Source organism: Oryctolagus cuniculus, chromosome 7, assembly GCF_051225735.1.
Source record: "Oryctolagus cuniculus isolate XC-2025 breed Fujian yellow rabbit chromosome 7, ASM5122573v1, whole genome shotgun sequence".
NCBI classification, from domain to species: domain Eukaryota; kingdom Metazoa; phylum Chordata; class Mammalia; order Lagomorpha; family Leporidae; genus Oryctolagus; species Oryctolagus cuniculus.
The window spans coordinates 98532315-98555355 of NC_142873.1; the positions used below are offsets into that span (position 1 = coordinate 98532315).

At 37.1% G+C, this 23041-nt stretch overlaps 1 protein-coding gene across 3 annotated transcripts in view; it reads left to right on the forward strand.

Annotated features, from left to right (window-relative positions):
- The window catches only part of LRRIQ3 (leucine rich repeats and IQ motif containing 3), a 161010-nt gene that overhangs the window by 50985 nt on the left and 86984 nt on the right, over window positions 1-23041 (forward strand). Inside the window, exon 6 of one of the 3 annotated variants that reach the window (XM_089337195.1) lies at window positions 2078-3238. The exons of the other annotated variants lie outside the window; for them this stretch is intronic. Coding sequence (XP_089193321.1) covers window positions 2078-2182 — 105 coding nt within the window. The 3' untranslated portion in view covers window positions 2183-3238. Of the gene's footprint in view, window positions 1-2077; window positions 3239-23041 lie in introns of those variants that run through there. 3 annotated transcript variants of the gene reach the window in all.

Sequence of the window (23041 nt, forward strand, 5' to 3'; positions counted from 1 at the left end):
CAATTTGTTAAGTCAACAACAGGAGTCACTGTGCACTTACTCCTCATGTAGGATCTTTGTCCTTAATGTGCTGTACATTGAGATTTAATGCTGTAACTAGTACTCAAACAGTATTTTTCACTTTGTGTTTCTGTGTGGGAGCAAACTGTTGAAATCTTTACTTAATGTATGCTAAACTGATCTTCTGTATATAAAGAGAATCGAAAATGAATCTTGATGTGAATGGAAGGGGAGAGGGAGTGGGAAAGGGGAGGGCTGTGGGTGGGAGGGACGTTATGGGGGGAAGCTATTGTAATCAATATTCTGTACTTTGGAAATTTATATTCATTAAATAAAAGTTAAAAAAAAGGAAATTCAAAAAAAAAAGAAAATAATTTACTCCCCAACATTTTATTTTCTTACAGCTCTCATTACATACATATAATAGTCACCTTAAAGGGGACAATAAAAGTTTTTTTTTTCCTGATAAAAAAAAATAGTCTACCTTAGAATCTCTTGCTGTGAGAAACGTAGGATAAAAATGTAGTACAGAAGTACTTTTGTGGTACATTAATAACTCTCACCACAACTATTTTATAATACATGTTTTGCATATGTTACTTCATTTTATTTATTTTTATGTGTTATAATTATATAAACTACTCTTCAGTGGTTGAAAACAAAGATTTTTAGAGATTGACATTTCTATTTATAGCATAGCATTAATTTAATGTTTCGTATTAAATCACAAACTGTCTTGAGGACACAATGAAAATACAAAGAAATTTACTAACATGTATTGAGTGTCTACTGTGTACCAGGCATTGTGTTAGATATTTTGCATGTGGTATATAAATCCATACTATCCCATCGACAGGTATTTTTATGTATTTTTTATTATTAAGGACCTAAGCCACAGAAAAGTTAATTTACTTATCAAAAGTCATGTAGTTAAGTAACATATCTAGGAATTTCCTCTAGATCGTCTGGCTCTAGACTTTGTAATTTTTCTAACATTAGAATTTTGTGTAGATTTGGATATTAGGTAATGGGAGATATGGAGATTCAGCATTGTTGTAGAATTAAATAGAGTAAACTTGTTATAATTCCTAAACACTATGTTTGTGATAAATTCTTATCTATGTGTACCTGTTCCTGAGTACCCTGGACTACAAATGTTTCCATTACATTTATATGATAAGAAGGAAGTGCAAAAAGTCGAGACTGTCATTAGTCTGATTTCAGTGTAAATGAGGGCCATACTTGTGTTCTAGACAAAGCAGAGGAACATCTTCAATTCTTTAAATCTCACAAAAGTTATTTGTTGAATAAAAGCAGATTCAAAAAGCAAATATATCCTACTTAAAACTTTTTCATCATCAACACTCTGTGCCAACTGTATTAATTTGCTCCAGATAACTGTGTGCTCTAAAAAACTATAAAGTTCATGTGAAATGTCTCTTAACCTTCTGTGTAGTGTATGAGCTCATTGATTTCAAAGCATACTAACGGCTGTTTAAAATTTTTTATTCCTTTATTTTCATTTATTTGAGAGACAGACAATAACACACACATACGCACACACACTCACACACACATACACATATATCCCATGTCCTGGTTTATTCTCCAAATACCTCCAAACAACTGAGATTGGGCCAGGTCAAAGCTAGGATTTAGGAATTCAATTCAATCTCCCTCATGTTTAGCAGTGACCCAGCTGCTTGAGTTTTCATAGCTGCTTCTCAGAGTGTATGCACATTTGCAGGAAGCTGGAACACTGCCAGGATTGAACCCAGGCATTCTGATATGGGATGTGGAACTCCCAAACAGCATCTTTTTTTTTTTTAAGATTTATTTATTTATTTGAAAGTCAGAGTTACACAGAGAAGAGAAGGAGAGGCAGAGAGAGAGAAAGAGAGAGAGAGAGAGAGAGAGAGAGAGATTGTCCATCCATTGGTTCACTCCCCAATTGGCCAAAGTGGCCAGAGCAGTACCCATTTGAAGCCAAGAGCCAGCAGCATCTGCTGGATCTCCAACGTGGGTGCAGGGACCCAAGGACTTAATCCATCTTCTATTTTTTCCCACGCCATGGCAGAGAGCTGGATCAAAGGTGGAGCAGCCAGCACTTGAACTGTTGCCCACATGGAATGCTGGGATGCAGGTGGCAGCCTCACCAGCTAAGCCACGGGCCAGCCCCTGAAACAGCATCTTAATTCACTAGGCTGAGATCTTGGGCCCATCTGCCTTGCTATATGCTTTATACAGAGGAGACTTTCGGTGAAGATTGTATATTTATATCCAAATTGTTGTATTTTGATATTGAATTTGGATGTGCTGATAGTCAAGGTAAATAAATACATATGGATATGAATATGCATATGAGTTGTGTTATGGCATATGACTATTATATATACATGACAGAAATAAATATTAACTTTAGTTAATGTCTGTGAAGTTACATAGAATAAAACATTGTGAGGGACGTGGCAGGATTTTGAACGTTAAAATATATTTATTATAAGGTATTTTCTCAATTATCTCACACAAGTAATAATTCTACCAACCACATCACCATTAATGTACTTTTTAAAAAAATTTATTTTTATTTATTTGAATGACAGTTACAGACAGAGGTAGAGACAGGGAGAGAGAGAGAGAGAGAGAGAGAGGTATTCCATCCACTGGTTCACTCCCCAAATGGCTGCAATTACTGGAGCGGAGCCGCTAAGAAATCGGGAACCAGGAGCTTATTCCAGGTCTCACATGTGCGTGGAGGGCCACAAAGACTGATGCCATCTTCTACTGCTTTCCCAGGCCGTATCAGAGAGTTGGATTGGAAGTGGAGCAGCTGGGACTCGAACCAGCACACATATGGGATGCCGATACTTCAGGCCGTGGCTTTAACCTGCTATGCCACAGCGCTGGCCTCACCATTAATGTAATTTTAAGAACTATTCTTTCATTGTGTGAAAATACATTCATCGTCCTATGCTTTCTTATTTTTTACAGCTACCATTCATACAGCATTATATAAGTTGTCATCAGCTCAATTGCTTAAAATAATTTGATTTTAATTTTAAGATTCAGTTTTCATTAACTACTCTTTCTGGTCTGTAAAATGTCCTTCAGTCTCCTTTTGGGTAATTTATAGTCTCCTCTTCAGTTCACTGGATTGATATACTTTTTGTAATATTTTTATCATTCACTTACATAGTTTTTGTGCCTTAAAGTTGAATTTCTTAGAAACTAATCAGAGAAACTGATATCAGAGAGCACCTAAAAATGTAGATCCCATGGGGTAGTTATAAGGGTTAAGAAGTAGGGAAAACACTGGGAGTGAGTAAACATTAGCATTTAATACTGAGAGTTCATTTCTAAAAAAAAATAATGTAAGCAAGGCAATAGATGGATTTGCTAATAGAATTTAAAGTTCAGCAATTCAGTAGATGAACTAATCAATGTCTGAATCTGTTCCTTGTTTTGGATAAAATATTGTTGATTTAAAGGCCTTAAAATTGGGGCCAGTGTTGTGGTGTAGTGGGTTAAGCTACCACCTATAGTGAGCACCAATTTACCTCCTGGCTGTGCTACTTCCAATTAAGCTCCCTGCTAATGTGGCTCAGAAAACAGCTGATGATGGCCCAAGTACTTAGGCCCTGCCCACCATTTGGGAGACCTGCATAGAATCCCAGGCTCCTGGCTCGGGACTGGCATAACCCTGGCCATTTTGGGAGTGAAACAGTGGAGGCAAGATCTCTCTCTGTAATTCTACCTCAAAAATAATAAACAAACAAATAAATGTTATAAAATTTCTCATGACTTTGGAAAAGCTATAATGCAAAACTGGAGGTCCAAATAAATATCCAAATTTATAGAGCAAGAATAAGTAGAAAATCACATATAAAAGCAAAAGTCAGGATTCATGAGGAAGAAATTGATAAAAAGGAACTGTATCAGAATAGGAAGAAATTGATGATAGCAACAAAAGGAGTATTTCTTATCCATGGATTACAGATACTAGTCAGAATGTGATTGCTGCTTATGCATGTTTGACTCTCTTCGATGCAACATTATAGTGATGAATCCGTTAGATCACTTTTTTGGAAACTTGGATACCATTATGATAGATTGGGGAGAAATGTAGATAGTATTGTGATGGATTTTGCTGAGACATCCAAGACTATTTAAAAATCTGCTTTGGCATAGTCAGTCCTTTTCCTCAGAGACTACTGAAGAAAATAATGAGGAGTGAGCAAACACAGCAATTCCTTACTAATACGTTATTATTCCCAAATTCCTTGTAAAATTATAGTAATCTAAGAGGAAGTATAAGATAATTTCCCCATTAGCTATACTTTGTTGGCATGTATGGGCTTTTTTCATTTATTTCCTACTCAAAAATTGAACTTAGAGGGATATAATGTGAGAGAAATGAAAGAGATTTGGGATTGACTGGGAGAAACTTGCCATGATATTTTTCAGAACCAGCTTGACTCCCTTATTTTCCCCTGCCTCTACCCACTTCTCACATCTGAGGCTTCCATAGATGGTTAGTCACTGTGTGAGGAAGGAGGACAAATACATCTGTGAAGAAAATGATGAATGGGAAACCTTTACTGCTTCAACTTTATGAAGGGAAAAGAAAAAGCAACTCTGGGTTGTGAGTTTCTATCTCCTCTTGTGGTCCACTTGCTAGAATCAAGGTCTACTCTTTTCATTAGAACATGAGCAAAATTGCTGCTTGGCCTTTTGGCTAAGATCAAGTGTAGAACATGAGCAATACCCTTTCTCCTTGAGGCACAGAGATTGGAATTTCTCATCCTTTGTCTTGACTCATCTTCTGGAGAGAGTGCTTGGTTCTTCCTGGTAAACAAAAAAAGAGCAAAATACTCTATAGGGTAATCCAATGCAACTTCTCTAGAAGGGATTTCTTATTTCAAAGCACTTCTAAATTAATGTTCCTGTCTAGTAGTCCTTCATGCATTCTATAGAACCAGGAAACATCTGACATAATCTAATGTAATATTCCAGCTTGTTTCTAAATTAAGATTTGTTGTAGAACTGATGATTTGGCTGCACTGTAGAATATTTTGATTGATTTTGTCTTGCTTCTGAAGATTAATTTTTACCATAAATAAAACTGATGGAATTATATAAATTTATGTTGAAGACCATTTTTGTAAAACAACACAAAATGTTCTCAAATAGAAATCTCCCTGTGAATCATTTTCATTAATTACTATTAAATATACTTACTTAAAGGCTTAAGTTTTGCTCTTTTTAACGTGAGAAACTGTTCTTATTTTATTCTATTATAACTTGATAAGGACTCCAAAATATAAACAAATTAACTTTTTAATTATACCACATGTGCATGAAAAAAATAACCTAAAGCATACTTATCAAAATGTTAATAGTAGTTATTAAAGTGATAGAACTTCAGGTGATTATTTCTTTCAAGCAGTTTACTGTTAGAAAAGTCTTTTGTCTGTCAGTTTGTCTTTTTGTAAATTAAAGATTTTAATTGGCTTTAATTTTATATGAGAATTGTCAGCTTCATTCCATAAAATAGAATAAGTATTCCTATATTACTTTTTAAACCAAATATGTTTTGTTTACAAAATAAAAATAAATAAAATATGCATTATGAATAAAAAGATTTTATAACATAAGTATAACATTTTTATAACATTTACCTACATTTTTATAACATGAGTATAGAACTGTTATCTACAAGAACCTTTATTTTATATCATATGCCACATCATAAATATCTTCTTTGTTATTAACTTTTTAATAGCACTTTTAGGTTCACAGCAAAACAGAGGTACATATAGAGAGTTCCTTTATATTACATATCCCCCCATATATAACATTTCCCACTATAGACATCCTGCAATACAGGAGTACAGTTTTTACAACCAGTGAACCCACAATGACACCTCATTGTTACTCTAAGTCCCTAGTTTATATTAGGGTTCACTCTTGCTGTTAAATGTTGCATGAGTTTGACAGATACATAACAAAATGCATACATTAGTGTTTCACTACCCTAAAAAAAGTGTTTGTACTCTGCCCATTCATCCCTCTCTCCCCACCTTATCCCTGGCAACTACTGATGTATTTACCCTTTTCATAGTTTTGCCTTTTCTAGGATGTCATGTTATTAGAAGCAAACAGTATATTTGGGTATAAATATCAAGGAAAACAGTTGCTGGGGTTTGTGTAAGTGGAGCCCCCCAAAGTGACTACACCATTTTGTGCCCACTAACAGTGAATAAGTGATCTTGCAAGGGCAGGCATTTGAAATAGTTGTTGACACTAACCTCCCACATTAGAGTACATGGGTTTGAATCTAGGTGCTGGGTCCTGAATCCAGATTCCTACTAATGTAGTGGTGGTGGCTCAAATAATTGGTTTCATGCCACTCACCTGAGAAACCTGGGTAACATTTCTGGCTTCAGTCTTTGGCCCTAACTAAGTCCCTGTTGCAGATACATCAAGGAGTGAACCAGGAGATGGGAACTCACTTTCTCTCTGTCTCTCTCTCTCCTTTCTCTCTGTCTCTCAGATTCTCTCTCTCTGTTTTGCTTTGAATCTTGCCTCTAAAATGCATTTTTTAAAACTAAAAAAGAATAAGAGTGCTTGTTACTTCACATCATTGCCAGATTTTGGTGTTGTCAGTGTTTTGGGTTTTGGCCATTTATTACATATGTAGTTGTTGCTTTAACTTATATATTCATTAATTATATGCATTATTTCATATACTAACTTGCCTGTTGTATATCTTCTTTGGTGAGACATAGTTCTGTTTTTGCTATTGGAAAAATGGGATGAGTAAGAGGAAAGGGAAAGATTCAGTTTATTTAGAAATACTGCTTTGCGAGGGTGGAGCCAAGATGGTGGAATAGTGAGGGCACACACCGATAGTTCAAGAAAAGATAGTTTAATAAAAGTGGAGTTACTGTAGCCTCAGGAAAAGGCTCAGAAAAAAATTGCAGAGGAAACTCTTCCGGATCTAGTGGATGTGACACGGAGGACCTATGGGGAGAGCAAGGTCGCCCACCGCGTGGAAGCTGAGCCGCAGAAACTGAGCCGCAGAGTCTGCTCGCCAGCGCTGGAAGGGGAGATGAGACAAAAACCTCGGTAACCCGAGACATTGGCGGGGAAAGGCAAAAAGAGCCTACAGGGAATGAGGCCTGAAGCCCCACTGGGGAAAGTTCACCAGGCTGACTGGAGGAGAGAAAAAATTGAATAAATAAGGGGAACTGACACGGACATTAGCCTCTCTCTCCACTCACCTTACAAAGCCAAGCAAGACAAAGAGCAGGCACCATTTTACATATGTAAAGCGGCACCCACCATTAGCTAAGCAGAAAAAACTGACTCTGGTGGGGAGAAATAACAGGAGGTTAAGACCTAGTGAAAGTGTGGAGCTAACGAACTGAGGCTATGAAAATCTGAGGGGCAGGCGAGAGAACTCACGAGTACACAAACTCAGTAACCTTGGCAACCCAGTGTGAGACTGCGGAGAAATTTGAGACCACACTGAGGGCTGCATAAACTCTTTGTGTGGTCCCAGGGGTAAGCAGACAAATACCCACAGGGGCCAGATTTCATACATCAACTACCCTCAATTCCACTCAGTGTGTGGAATTACTTCCCAACTGAGTCAAAAAAAAAAAAAAAAAAACCGAGCGAGTGAGAGAACAATCTGGGTGAGTCACCTTTGGCACACCCTTACGCCCTTAACCCAGAAGAACCAAACAGAGCTCTCTGGCCACATCAATCACAGCCTCTAAGGATCCATCAAAAGCAGACAGTCCACTTAATCTAGAGTCATAGTATAACGAGAAAAAACACCACAGTGAAGAAACCAAAGAATATCTCCAATATGCCAAACAACAAATGCAGAAACTGAGGTAACAAGAACAAGGAAGAAACTATGATGCCCCAAATGAAAAAGACACCCCAATTCAAGATTATGAAGATGATGAGATAGAAGAAATGCAAGAAGGAGATCTCAAAAAATTCATAAGAAGTTCTCAAAAACAAATTCTTAAACTACAGAAATCCTTAATGGACAATATAGAAAATCTCTCTCGTGAAAATGAAATATTAAGGAGGAATCAAAATGAAATGAAACAAGTAGTAGAACATGAAACTGTGATAGTGATGAGAAATCATAATGAAATGAAGAATTCAATAGATCAAATGACAAACACATTAGAGAGCCTTAAAAACAGAATGGGTGAAGCAGAAGAGAGAATATCAGACTTAGAAGACAGAGAATAGGAAAAGATACAGTCAAACAAAAGAAAAGAAGAGAAAGAAGAGAAAATTAGAAATCTTAAAAAATATTGTGGGGAATCTATAGGATACTATTAAAAAAACCCAACATTTGGTTCTAGGAGTTCCTGAAGGCATGGAGAGGGAGAAAGGATTAGAATGCCTTTTTAGTGAGATAATAGCAGAAAATTTCCCAGGTTTGGAGAAGGACAGAGAAATCCTAGTACAGGAAGCTCACAGAACCCCTAATAAACACGACCAAAAGAGATCCTCACCACGACACGTTGTAATTAAACTCACCGCAGTGAAACATAAAGAAAAGATCCTAAAATGTGCAAGAGAGAAATGTCAGATTACTCTCAGAGGATCTCCAGTTAGACTCACAGCAGACTTCTCATCAGAAACCCTACAAGCTAGGAGGGAATGGCGAATTATAGCCCAGATACTACGAGAGAAAAACTGCCAGCCCAGAATATTATATCCTGCAAAGCTCTCATTTGTGAATGAAGGTGAAATAAAGACCTTTCACAGCAAAAAGAAATTGAAAGAATTTGTCGCCACTCGTCCAGCCCTGCAAAAGATGCTTAAAGATGTGTTGTACACAGAAACACAGAAACACGGTCATCAATATGAAAGAAGGTAAAGGAAGGAAACCTCACCGCAAAAGATCCCAGGAAGTTCAAAACATATATTAGAAAATATCTTTGGCAAATGGCAGGGCAAAGTTACTACTTATCAATAGTCACATTGAACGTTAATGGCCTGAACTGTCCAGTTAAAAGACACCGATTGGCTGATTGGGTTAATGAACAAACCCCATCTATTTGCTGCTTACAAGAAACACATCTTTCCAACAAAGATGCATACAGACTGAAAGTGAAAGGCTGGAAAAAGATATACCATGCCAACAGAAATGAAAAAAGAGCGGGTGTAGCCATCTTAACATCGGACAACATAAACTTTACCACAAAAACTCTTAGGAGAGACAAAGAGAGGCACTATATAATGATTAAGGGATCAATTCAACAGGAAGATATAATGATTATTAATGTATATGCACCTAATTACAGGGCACCGGTTTATTTAAAAGATTTGTTAAGGGACTTAAAGGGAGACTTAGACCCCAGTACAATAGTACTGGGGGAATTCAATACCCCACACTCAGAAATAGACAGATCAACAGGACAGAAGATCAACAAGGAGACAGTAGATTTAAACGACACTATAGCCCAAATGGATATCTATAGAACTTTTCATCCTACACATAAAGCATTTACATTCTTCTCAGCAGTACATGGAACCTTCTCTAGAATTGACCACATACTAGGCCATAAAGCAAGTCTCAGCAAATTCAAAAGAATTAGAATCATACCATGCAGCTTCTCGGACCATAAAGGAATGAAGTTGGAAATTAGCAACTCAGGAATCCCTAGAGCATATGCAAACACATGGAGATTGAACAACATGCTCCAGAATGAACAATGGGTCATAGAAGAAATTAAAAGAGAAATCAAAAATTTTCTGGAAGTAAATGAGAATAACAGCACAACATACCAAAACTTATGGGATACAGCAAAAGCAGTGTTAAGAGGAAAGTTTGTATCAATAGGTGTCTACATCAAGAAATTGGAAAGGCACTAAATAAATGAGCTTTCAATTCATCTCAAGGATCTAGAAAACCTGCAGCAAACCAGATCCAAATCTAGTAGGAGAAGAGAAATAATTAAAATCAGAGAAGAAATCAACAGGATGGAATACAAAAAGCATTACAAAAAAATCAGCCAGAGGAGGAGCTGTTTTTTGAAAAAATAAACAAAATTGACACCCCATTGGCCCAACTAACTAAAAAAAGAAAAGACCCAAATCAATAAAATCAGAGATGAAAAAGGAAACGTGACAACAGACATCACAGAAATAAAAAGAATCATCAGAAATTACTACAAGGACTTGTATGCCAGCAAACAGGGAAACCTATCAGGAATGGATAGATTCCTAGACACATGCACCCTACCTAAATTGAACCAGAAGACATAGAAAACCTAAATAGACCCATAACTGAGACAAAAATTGAAATAGTAATAAAGGCCCTCCCAACAAAGAAAAGACCAGGACCTGATGGATTCACTGCTGAATTCTACCAGACATTTAAAGAAGAACTAACTCCAATTCTTCAAACTATTCAGAACAATTGAAAAAGAGGGAGTCCTCCCAAATTCTTTCTATGAAGCCAGCATCACCTTAATTCCAAAGCCAGAAAAAGATGCAGCATTGAAAAAGAATTGGCAGGTGCTGTGGCTCACTAGGCTAATCCTCTGCCTTGCGGTGCCAGCACACTGGGTTCTAGTCCCAGTCAGGGCACCGGATTCTGTCCCGGCTGCCCCTCTTCCAGGCCAGCTCTCTGCTGTGGCCAGGGAATACAGTGGAGGATGGCCCAGGTACTTGGGCCCTGCACACCATGGGAGACCAGGCCACAGCAGCCATTGGAGGGTGAACCAAAAGCAAAGGAAAACCATTCTCTCTGTCTCTCACTCTCTCTCACTGTCCACTCTTCTTGCCAAAAAAAAAAAAAAAAAAAAAAAAAAAAAAAAAAAAAAAAGAATTACAGACCAATATCCCTGATGAACATAGATGCAAAAATCCTCAATAAAATTCTGGCCATTAGAATGCAACAACACATCAGAAAGATCATCCACCCAGACCAAGTGGTATGCAGGGATGGTTCAATGTGAGCAACACAATCAGTGTGATACACCACATTAACAGACTGCAGAAGAAAAACCATATGGTTATCTCAGTAAATGCAGAGAAAGCATTTGATAAAATACAACACCCTTTCATGATGAAAACTCTAAGCAAACGGGGTATGGAAGGAACATTCCTCAATACAATCAAAGGAATTTATGAAAAACCTGCGGCCAACATCCTATTGAATGGGGCAAAGTGGGAAGCATTTCCACTGAGATCTGGTACCAGACAGGGATGCCCACTCTCACTACTGATATTCAATATAGTTCTGAAAGTTTAGCCAGAGCTATTAGGCAAGTAAAAGAAATTAAAGGGATACAAATTGAGAAGGAAGAAGTCAAACTATCCCTCTTTGCAGATGATATGATTCTTTATTTAGGGGACCCAAAGAACTCTACTAAGAACTATTGGAACTCATAGAAGAGATTGGTAAAGTAGCAGGGTATAAAATCAATGCACAAAAATCAACAGCCTTTGTATACACAGGTAATGCCACGGCTGAGGAAGAACTTCTAAGATCAATCCCATTCACAATAGCTACAAAAACAATCAAATACCTTGGAATAAACTTAACCAAGGACATTAAAGATCTCTACGATGAAAATTACAAAACCTTAAAGAAAGAAATAGAAGAGGACACCAAGAAATGAAAAAATCTTCCATGCTCATGGATTGGAAGAATCAATATCATCAAAATGTCCATTCTCCCAAAAGCAATTTATAGATTCAATGCAATACCAATCAAGATACCAAAGACATTCTTCTCAGACCTGGAAAAAATGATGATGAAATTCATATGGAGACACAGGAGACCTCAAATAGCTAAAGCAATCTTGTACAACAAAAACAAAGCTGGAGGCATCACAATACCAGATTTCAGGACATACTACAGGGCAGTTGTTATCAAAACAGCATGGTACTGGTACAGAAACAGATGGATAGACAATGGAACAGAATAGAAACACCAGAAATCAATATAAACATCTACAGCCAACTTATATTTGATCAACGATCTAAAACCAATTGCTGGAATAAGGACAGTCTATTCAATAAATGGTGCTGGGAAAATTGGATTTCCACGTGCAAAATCATGAAACAAGACCCCTACCTTAAACCTTACACAAAAATCCACTCAACATGGATTAAAAACTTAAATCTACAACCCAACACCATCACATTACTAGAGAATATTGCAAAAACCCTGCAAGATATAGGTACTGGCAAAGACTTCTTGGAAAATACCCCAGAAGCACAGGCAGTTAAAGCCAAAATTAACATTTGGGATTGCATCATATTGAGAAGTTTCTGTACTGCAAAAGAAACAGTCAGGGAAGTGAAGAGGCAACCAACAGAATGGGAAAAATATTTGCAAACTACACAACAGATAAAGGGTTGATAACCAGAATCTACAAAGAAATCAAGAAACTCCACAACATCAAAACAAACAACCCACTTAAGAGATGGGCCAAGGACCTCAATAGAAATTTTTCAAAAGAGGAAATCCAGATGGCCAACAGACACATGAAAAAATGTTCAAGATCACTAGCAATGAGGGAAATGCAAATCAAAACCACAATGAGGTTTCAGCTCACTCCAGTTAGAATGGCTCACATGCAGAAATCTACCAACAACAGATGCTGGAGAGGATGTGGGGAAAAAGGGACACTAACCCACTGTTGGTGGGAATGCAAACTGGTCAAGCCACTATGGAAGTCAGTCTGGAGATTCCTCAGAAACCTGAATATAACCCTACATACAACCTAGCCATCCCACTCCTTGGAATTTACCCAAAGGAAATGAAATTGGCAAACAAACAAGCTGTCTGCACATTAATGTTTATTGCAGCTCAATTCACAATAGCTAAGACCTGGAATCCACCCAAATGCCCATAAACAGTAGACTTGATAAAGAAATTATGGGACATGTACTCTATAGAATTCTATACAGCAGGCTGGCGCCGTGGCTCACTAGGCTAATCCTCCGCTTCAGGGCGTCGGATTCTGTCCCGGTTGCCCCTCTTCCAGGTCAGCTCTCTGCTGTGGCCAGGAAGTGCAGTGGAGGATGGCCCAAGTGTTTGGGTCCTGCACCCCATGGGAAACCAGGGTAAGTACCTGGCTCCTGCCATCAGATCAGCGTGGTGCGCCGGCTGCGGCGGCCATTGGAGGGTGAACCAACGGCAAAGGAAGACCTTTCTCTCTGTCTTTCTCTCTCACTGTCCACTCTGCCTGTCAAAAAAAAAAAAAATTAAAAAAAAAAAGAATGCTAATCAGCAGTCAAAAACAATGAAACCTGGTCATTTGCAACAAGATGGAGGAATCTGGAAAACATCATGTTGAGTGGATTAAGCCAGTCCCAAAGGGACAAATATCATATGTTCTCCCTGATCGGCGACAAATAACTGAGCACCAAAGGGGAAAGCTGTTGAAGTGAAATATACACTATGAGAAACAGTGACTTGATCAGCCCTTGTTCTGACTGTTAATGTACAATGTAATACTTTATCCATTTTAGTATTTTTTTTTGTTCTAGTACTATTGGTTGAACTCTGTAATTAACACACAATTATTCTTAGGTGGTTAAATTTTAACTGAAAAGTGATCCCTGTTAGGAATTTGGAAAACATTATGCTGAGTGAAATAAGCCAGTCCTAAAGGGACAAATATCATATGTTCTCCCTGATCAGTGACAACTAACCGAGCACCAAAAAGGAAACCTCATAGTGAAATGAACACTATGAGAAAGGGTGACTTGATCAGCCCTTGCCCTGACTGTTGATGAACAACTTAATACGTTATACCTCTTAGTATTTTTTTGTTTGTTCTACTTAATACTATTGGTTGAATACTGTAATCAATACACAGTTATTCTCAAGTGTTGAAACTTAACTGAAAAGTGATCGCTTTTAAATATAGGAGTGGGAATGAGAGAGGGAAGAGATGTGCAATTCAGGACATGCTCCAGCTGACTTGCCCCAAACGGTAGAGTTAGAAATATACCAGTGGATTCCAATTCAATCCCATCAAGGTGGCATTTACTAATGCCAGCTCACTAGTCCAAGTGATCAATTTCTGTTCACAATTGATCATAATGATAGGACTAAGAGCCAAAGGGATCCCATAAACAAGACTAGTGTCTGCAAATACTAACTGATAGAATTAAAAAGGGAGAGAACGATCCAACATGGGAAGCGAGATACATAGCAGACCCATAGAATGGCAGATGTCCTAAACAGCACTCTGGCCTCAGAATCAGCCCTTAAGGCATGCAGATCTTGTTGAAAATCCCATGAGAGTATTTTTCAGGCATGGAAAGCCAAGACACTCTGTGAAAAAAAATGACCTAAATGAAAGATCTCCGCGAGTGAGATCCCTGTGGAAAGAACAGGTCATCAAAGAAGGAGGTACCTTTCTTTTCTCTGAAGGGAGAAGAGAACTTCCACTTTGACCATTGCCTTTGTCTAAATATGATCAGAGTTGGTGAACTCAAAAGACTTCTATCACCTTGGCAACTCATGACAAGAGCCTAGGGTGATTACTGATGCCATAAACAAGAGTGTCAATTTGTTAAGTCAACAACAGGAGTCACTGTGCACTTACTCCTCATGTAACATCTCTGTCCTTAATGTGCTGTACATTGTGATTTAATGCTATAACTAGTACTCAAACAGTATTTTTCACTTTGTGTTTCTATGGGGGTGCAAACTGTTGGAATCTTTATTTAATATATGCTAAACTGATCTTCTGTATATAAAGAGAATCGAAAATGAATCTTGATGTGAATGGAAGGGAATGGGAGCTGGAAAGGGGACGGTTGCGGGTGGGAGGGAAGTTATGGGGGGGGGGCATTGTAATCCATAAGCTGTGCTTTGGAAATTTATATTCATTAAATAAAAGTTAAAAAAAAAAGAAATACTGCTTTGCGCAGATCAAGAGAACATTTTCACTACAGTGTATATGGATGCTATTCTCTGTTTGTGCAGAACATAGCTTTTAAGTCAGAGTGAGTTATGTCAGTTTATACACATAAGTAATAATAATATTTCATTGTTTTTTATATTTACTTTAAATTCCAGCTAATATGGGAGGAGCAAAGGGAGAGAATAATTAGTTCCATAATGTTATGAGCTAAAAAAAATTAAGTCTACTACTTGCCCTTTTATTTTTCTGGTTTAACTGTAAGTGATACTACTCTTGAGGAATACATTCTATATCATATTTGGGAGATGTGGAATTTTCATTTCATTTTATTGTTGAAACCTTATGGATAATTATTTTTATGTTTTTATCAATGTATTTCATTGTTTTGTGAAGTAGATGTATCTTTTGTTATACCTGAAAAGTAACCTTTATTATCAGGGAGCTTCTGGAATGTGATCCCAATTTATATTATGCAAATAAGAAATTTTATAATATCTTTACATCTTCTTTAAAAATGTCTTTGTTATTGTTATAAAGTCCTGTTTGTCATTGACCAGTAATATACTGTATTTCAAATGACTGCTTATTGAATACTAATAATGTCCTTAGTGTTGCAATAAACTGTAGGGACTTAAAATTTGGAATCAAGCAAGTTCTATGTTGGAAACTGTAGGAGATAGTGAAGAGCTAAGGAGATATCACTGAGCAGAGACTAATTTTTATAAAATGAAATTGAAAGGAGCATACAAGTTCAGTTTACTCCATCAGTCATTTATATCCTGTGGGTCTCATGTATGGAGCAGGAGTGGTATATTAATACATCTGGTAATTAGTGACTTTTAATGTCAGGTAGATGCATATGCTATTTCTTAAAATAATCTAAAAAGACATACTAGAGCTACTAGCAAGCTAAGTGATAGCTTAGAAGATAAGCTATTATTTAATTACCAGGTTAGTACATATGGGCCTATGTTCAACAGTTTAATGAAGTATTGTTGTCATTTACTACATGTATTCTAGGCCACAGTCACATTTTAGTCACTGGTAATAAAAAGAAAATAAATGAAACACCTCATTTCTCAACAAGTTCATTGAATTTGAAAATATAGAGGATCTCTTCTCTCTTTTTTTTCTACATCATTTGCTCTGTTTCTCTGTAACTTTTACTTTCAAATAAATAAATAAATCATTTAAAAAGAAAAAATAGAATAGAAAACCTCTGCTAAACATTTATTCCCACAAATATAATTTCATTTCCTTTGAAATACAAGAATGTGATTACAAAGTGACACTGGAACTGGGAATGTTTTATGTAAACTTAACAGTTAGCAGTGATGACCTAAATATATTTCCACATTCTTTATTTGCCATATATTATGGTGCCATGGTTTAATTATGCATGGCTATAATTTTAGAGTATAAAATTATCTAATATTGAATATGCTGTCTACATAAAGCAGCATTCTTACTCATTACCTAGATGTCTTGTGTTTAACGTGACTTGCTCATGAGACATATATAGATATCATATATTTAACAAAGTTCTGAATAGATCTGTTATAATAGTTTATAACACAAATTCCTTTAAGTCCACTGTGGTATTTTTAAAGGTAGAATTTTGTCATACATGTCACGAATATGTACCTGAAGATAACAGTGAAAATTAGAGTAAGCATTTCTGTGAAAGAAACTGGAAGAAAGGAGAATATTAATTAGGACTAGGAGTAATCACCCTGAAATAGCAGTGGTTTATACAAAACAGAAATTTGTTTTTCTCTCATACAAAAGACAAGAGAGTAGGGGCAGGTGTCATGGTGTAGCAGGTTAGTCATATCCACTCTGCTTCCAATACAACTTCTTTTCTTATGTATTCTGGAGGCATCTTATGATAGCTCAAGTGGTTGGGCAACTGCTACTCATGTGGGAAACCAAGATGGAGCTGTAGGCTCCTGGCTTTGGCCTGGCCCAGCTCTGATTGTTGCAGGAAATTGAGTAGTGAACCAACTGATCATTCTTGCTCTTTTTTTTCTCCCCTCACTCTTTTGCTCTCATTCTTTCTAGTGGATAAAAATAAATAAATAAACATTTAAAAAGTCAAGAGATTGACAGTGTATAGCTGATGTAACAGTTCTTATGATAATGTTCTCTGAATCCTTCATTTTCTATTCTGTGGCTCTGCCATAAATGACCTCTATTTCAAGGTCATCTCATGATCCATTATGATACACCAGATACATTCACTAGATACAGTAATGACAGGATAATGAAGACTGGGCACAGAAGTTGTTTTCACTGTATGAGAAGTTCCTACCAGCTGCCGTACAACATTCTAGTAATATCTAGTTGTGAACAAATTAGGCATATGGCAATACTAGCATAAGAAATATAAATCCCATTCTGGCCATCCATCTTCCCTAAAAAGCAGGGTATTTTTTTCATTGTAGTAAAATAGTAGAGTGATTACTGAAGATTTAAAACATTTTCATATGCCCTTCCGAAACATTGATCACAAATATCTACAAAAGGAAGCAAACCTAAAATTTTTTACAACTACTATTTTCATCACAAATACTGGCATCTCTTAGTGTATGGCAGTGAGTGATGGGCACTCTACAACATCTGTTTTCTCTTTTTCGTCTTCAGTACTTGACTCACCAAATTTTAGCTGCCTTGAATAATCTGCATTTCCTGGTTTCTCTTTACAGTTTTATCTTGCAGTATAGGTTATTTTTCTGTCTCTGCTGTAGGAAATTACCACAAATTTTGTATCAAATTAAAAAATTTATTCTTATGCTCCAGAAGTCTTAAATTAGATTTACAGAGCTAAAAATCAAGGTGTTGGAAAGAGGCTCAGAGGAGACTTTGTTTCCTTGCCTGATCTAACTTCTTCAAGGAACATGCTTGTATGCTGTTACTTGTGACTCCTACTTCACAACACTGCAGTTTCTTGCTTGCATTGTCCCATTTCCTACTTCCTGTCTTCCTTGTATAAGAACTACTGTCATTACATCAGACCTGCCTCAATATCCAGTTCATCTCCAGGTCTCTAATCATATTTGCAGAGTCCTTAAAGTGTCATGGACTGAATCATTGGGCCCCACTCGCAAATCCGTATGTTGAAGTCATAGCCTCATAGTCTAGCTATATTTGGAAATGAGGTCTCTAAGGGAGTAACGAAGGCTACATTAGGTCTCAAGGATGGGGCCCTAGCTGATTGGATCAGCATCCTTATGGAAAGATACAGTAGAGCTCCCCTTTTCCAACCTCATGTAGACACTCTGAGGAAAGATCACATGAGGACATGGTAAGCAAACAGCTATCTGCAAGAGCCCTCACAGGATGTCAAATCAGCCAAAACCTTAATGTCACACTTTAGTTTTTATACCTGCGAGAAGATTAATGTCTGTCGTTTAAACTGCTTAGTTGGTCTGTGGTATTTTATAGAAGCCTGAGCTGCCTAATTTATTCCATGATATTGAGAGGGTTCTAGGGATTAGGTAGTAGGCATCTTAGCAGCCCTTTCTTCAGTATATCATGCTCTATCAAAGATGGAAATATTGTTTGACAGAGCCTGGGAAATTTCATCTAAAGACAGCTGGTAATGCCTATGTCTCTGTCTCTCTCTGCCTTCCTCCATCCATCTTGTTGCTTGAAACAAGTACATCATTGCTGGAATTCCACCTTAGACTATGAGAATGAAAACTATACTTAGAGTGGTGAATTAGAAGCTGGAAGTATCCTTTATTATGAAAATGTTGAGCTGTGATACTAGACCTGGATCTCCTAGATCTGAATATTCATGTGAGATAGAAATAATAAACATATTTGTTGCATGGATCACTACTTGCAGCCAAACTTATTTCCAGTTGACATACTAGTTGATTTTGAGCTTTTTTCACTTAGAAGAAATGCGATGCCTCATGGTTCATTGAACTATATACTAATATACTAAAAGTCTTCTGATATGAGATTTGTTATTTACTACCATTGAACTGTATTCTCTTTGAACCTTGATTTCTCATCTACCTATTTTACTCTTTTGTTTCTCCTTCATGCTTTCTGGAATTATTTTCCAACTACTTTACCACTTCACTAATTTTCTTTAGCAATATCTAATCTGCCATTGAACCAATCCATTTTAGTTCTAAATTGCTATTGATTTATAAATGTTATTTTTGAAACTTATCCTTTTTTAAAAAGATTTGTTTATTTATTTGAAAGGCAGAGTTACAGAGAGGCAGAGGCAGAGAGAGAGAGAGAGAGAGAGAGAGAGAAAGAGAGAGAGAAAGTCTTCCATCTGCTGGTTCACTCCCCAAATGACTACAATGGCCAGAGCTGGGCCAATCAAAAGCCAGGAGCCAGGAGCTTCTTCCAGGTCTCCCTTGCGGGTGCAGGAGCCCAAAGACTTGGATCATCTCTTACTGCTTTCTTAGGCCATAGCTGATAGCTGGATCTTAAGTGGAGCAGCCAGGACTCAAACTGGCGCTCATATGGGATGCTGGCACTGCAGGTGGCAGCTTTAGCTACTATGCTACAGTGCCTGCCCTGAAACTTATCCTTTTTAACATTTTTTTCTGTTATCTTGTCAATATGTCAAACTTATGCTATCTTTGTTTAAACCTAGTAGTTACAGTAGCTCTATAGTTTGTGTCTGTTAATTTCAGTGGATTGAGTTTTATGTACTGTTCACTGTATTTCACTGTATTTGAAATATTACTTATGAGAACTCTAAATGCATGTTCCTCCACAGAAAATTTTCATTTTCTACCACCAAGCACTAAGAATGACCTTATCAGTCCCCATTAATGTTCAGAGTTTCAGTTTTAGTGGATTATCCATCATTCATTCATTTTAGCTTCAATCTGGTTTTGTTTTATTCTCACTTATATCATGGGGTAGCCATTTGAGAGCCAACTTGTATGTGGGCAGAGTCTTCTATTTGGGTGAATATGGAATTCTATTTTTGACTCCTGATATCTGGAACCACCTATTCTATTGTTTGGTTTTTAAGGTTTCTTTTTTTGTTTTTCTTATCTACAGATTTTCTCAGATCAAAATCATTTTTGAGAGTTTACCTCTCTGATATTTATTTCATTTTTGTTTCTTCTTAAAAAATTATTTAATTATTTATTTGAGAGGCAGAGTTATAGACAGAGAGAGGGAGAGGCACAGAGAGAGAGGTTTTCCATGCTGGTTCACTCCCCAAATGGCCACAATGGCCAGAGCTGGGCCAATCCAAAGCCAGGATTCAGGAGCTTCTTCCAGGTTCCCATGTGAGTAAACAGACCTAAGTACTTGGACCATCCTCATTGCTTTCCTGGGCTATTAGCAGGGACCTGGATTGAAAGTGGATTAGCCGGCCGGCGCCGCGGCTCACTAAGCTAATCCTCCGCCTTACGGCACCGGCACACCGGGTTCTAGTCCTGGTCAGGGCGCCAGATTCTGTCCCGGTCGCCCGTCTTCCAGGCCAGCTCTCTGCTGTGGCCCAGAAGTGCAGTGGAGGATGGCCCAAGTGCTTGGGCCCCGCACCCCATGGGAGACCAAAAGCACCTGGTTCCTGGTTTCGGATCAGCGTGGTGCGCCGGCCGTAGCGGCCATTGGAAGGTGAACCAATGGAAAAGGAAGACCTTTCTCTCTGTCTCTCTCACTGTCCACTCTGCCCGTCAAAAAAAAAAAAAAAGTGGGTTAGCCAGGACTCTAACCGGCATCCATATGGGATGCTGGCACTGTAGGTGGAGGCTTAACCTACTATGCCACAGTGCTGGCCCCCAATTTATAGTTTCAATGTTCTTTTCTTATTATTCTATTGTAAACAACACAATATAGCTAGTTGAATCTCTTCACATTCTCCTCATTTATTTTTATCTGCTTGCTAAATGTTTTCATTATGTGAATTAAGTATAATGTACTTTTTTACACCTTCTTAACTCGTGTTCCCAATTTCTTGAAGATGCTTTCTAATAAACTCAGTGTTCTGACTGCTTTCGTAGCTTTCAAGATATCACTCAAATTGAAATATAAACACATACTTTATATTGAAATTCATAGATAAGGACATATTAATTAAAGCAAAAGGGTTAGGCAAAGAAAGAATTTAGACTTGGCTACTTGGACAGTACAAGAGACAGAATGATTGTAGATAGCACTAGACAGTATCAAAGGAGAATCAGTGCCATAGGCAGAATCATATCCAGTGAGTAGGGTAACTGTATTCACTATGTGTCTAGCAACAGCTTATCACGTGGAATGAAAAATTTAGCATCCTTGAAATTGGGTAAGGTTAAGGTAACAATTTTCAATTAATGAAGTCTATCATCATATATCAAATCCCACATAATACGTAAAGAATTGTCGTAAGAAAGAAACTTGGACTAAAGAGTGGTTTGCTCGAATTTGGAAACTGGCCAAACAGAAGTGAAATTGGAAGGAAGCTGGAAACATTCCAAAAACAGGAAAGTGTGATGAAGGATCGTAATGAGATAAAAATATAGTTTCCAGCATTATTCATCAGGTCACAAGCAAAGGTAAATTAATAGGGAATTGTTAAATATTAGTTTTGGAGAGGATTAATTTTCTCTTGCTGTAAGTCCTAGAGTTAGCAGGAGAAGGGGTCTGTGTGTTGGACATGTAGCAATATAGGGATGGAGAGGATGATTACAGAAGTAAAGCGTTGTTTATACCAACAACTTTTTCCTCTGAAGGGAAGCATGGCTGCATATTGTTAGAGATTCCAGTATTGGAGTGAAGTTAATTAAAATGAAATATATTTAATCTTAACTCCTATTAAAAAGCTAGCCAATTATCAGAGCAAAGTCTCTTCTTTAGAAGATAAAGCTAACATATAAAAGCTGACGCTATATGCCTATTTACCACCATTGCAGCACATTGCCTTCTTTCAACAATTAGGCCCATAAAATAGTCTCCATCTCAAAGTAGACACTAAAATACTTTTGTTGGTTCATAGTAATTTCTTGGCTCAGAAGCCAAAATTTTTTTCTGGCATCTAAACTTGACTTCCATTTATTTAAGAAGTGATCATTCCCAGATTGTGCCTCCTTATCTGTTTTTCTATTCACTTCAGCTTGAGCATTAAATAAAAGATAAAAGTCCTTGATATATTACAGAAGATTTACTTGCTTTTAAAGTCATCTTTTAGTATTAGAGGAAATTAATTCATCTGATTTAATTGATATGATGTTACTAAGGTTTATCTTGTGTCTCTGTTTAAACTTATTTATACCATTCATCCTTCTGAGGCAACTGTCCTATGTGAATGTCTTTAAGAATATAAGGCACTTTATAAAAAGTTGTATTTCGTTTGTATTTTCCATACTTTATGTAGCACAGTGATATGCACACTGGAAGGCACTCAAAGACTATTTAGTTATTTAAAATACCATCTATTATGTTAAAAACATTATATTCCAAATTCTATATGAATGTGAGCTATAATTTACAAGTCATAGTCATTTAAATATCTTTTCTGAAATATTAATCTACTATGCTGTTATGAAATTAATATTTAACAGAATCTACTTTGAGATTTTTGTGAGTGGGTAGAAAGAAGGGAATAATTAAAAGAAAATAGACTGGAATTATAGGATACAGATCAAAAACAATGTTATGAGAAGTGTAAATAAAGCAAGTTTTTTACCAGTGCTGTTATAATATAATGCACAATACCTTTCAACAGTAGAGAAAGTAAAGGGGTTATTATATACAGTGATCATTGTAATCAGTTTATTGTTCTTGAAATGCTATGGGCTGATGATATTAAAATATTGAAAAGAAATCATGTAGGTAAAATAATGATTAATATATTCTTAAGCACTATTAAATGAAATGAGAATATTTTGGTGGTGCCAGCAGTGTGGCACAGTAGGTTAAGTACCTGTGAAACTGGCATCCCACATGAGAACTGGTTCCAGCTCTGGGTGCTCCACCTTTTATCTAGCTTGCTGATAATGTGTCTGTTAAGGCAGTGGGAAACGGCCCAAGTGCTTGGGCCCCTGCACCCACGTAGGAGACCAGGACTGAGTTCAACACTGCTGACTTCAGGCTGGACCAGCTACTGTCATTGTGGCTATTTGGGGAGTGAATGGAAGATG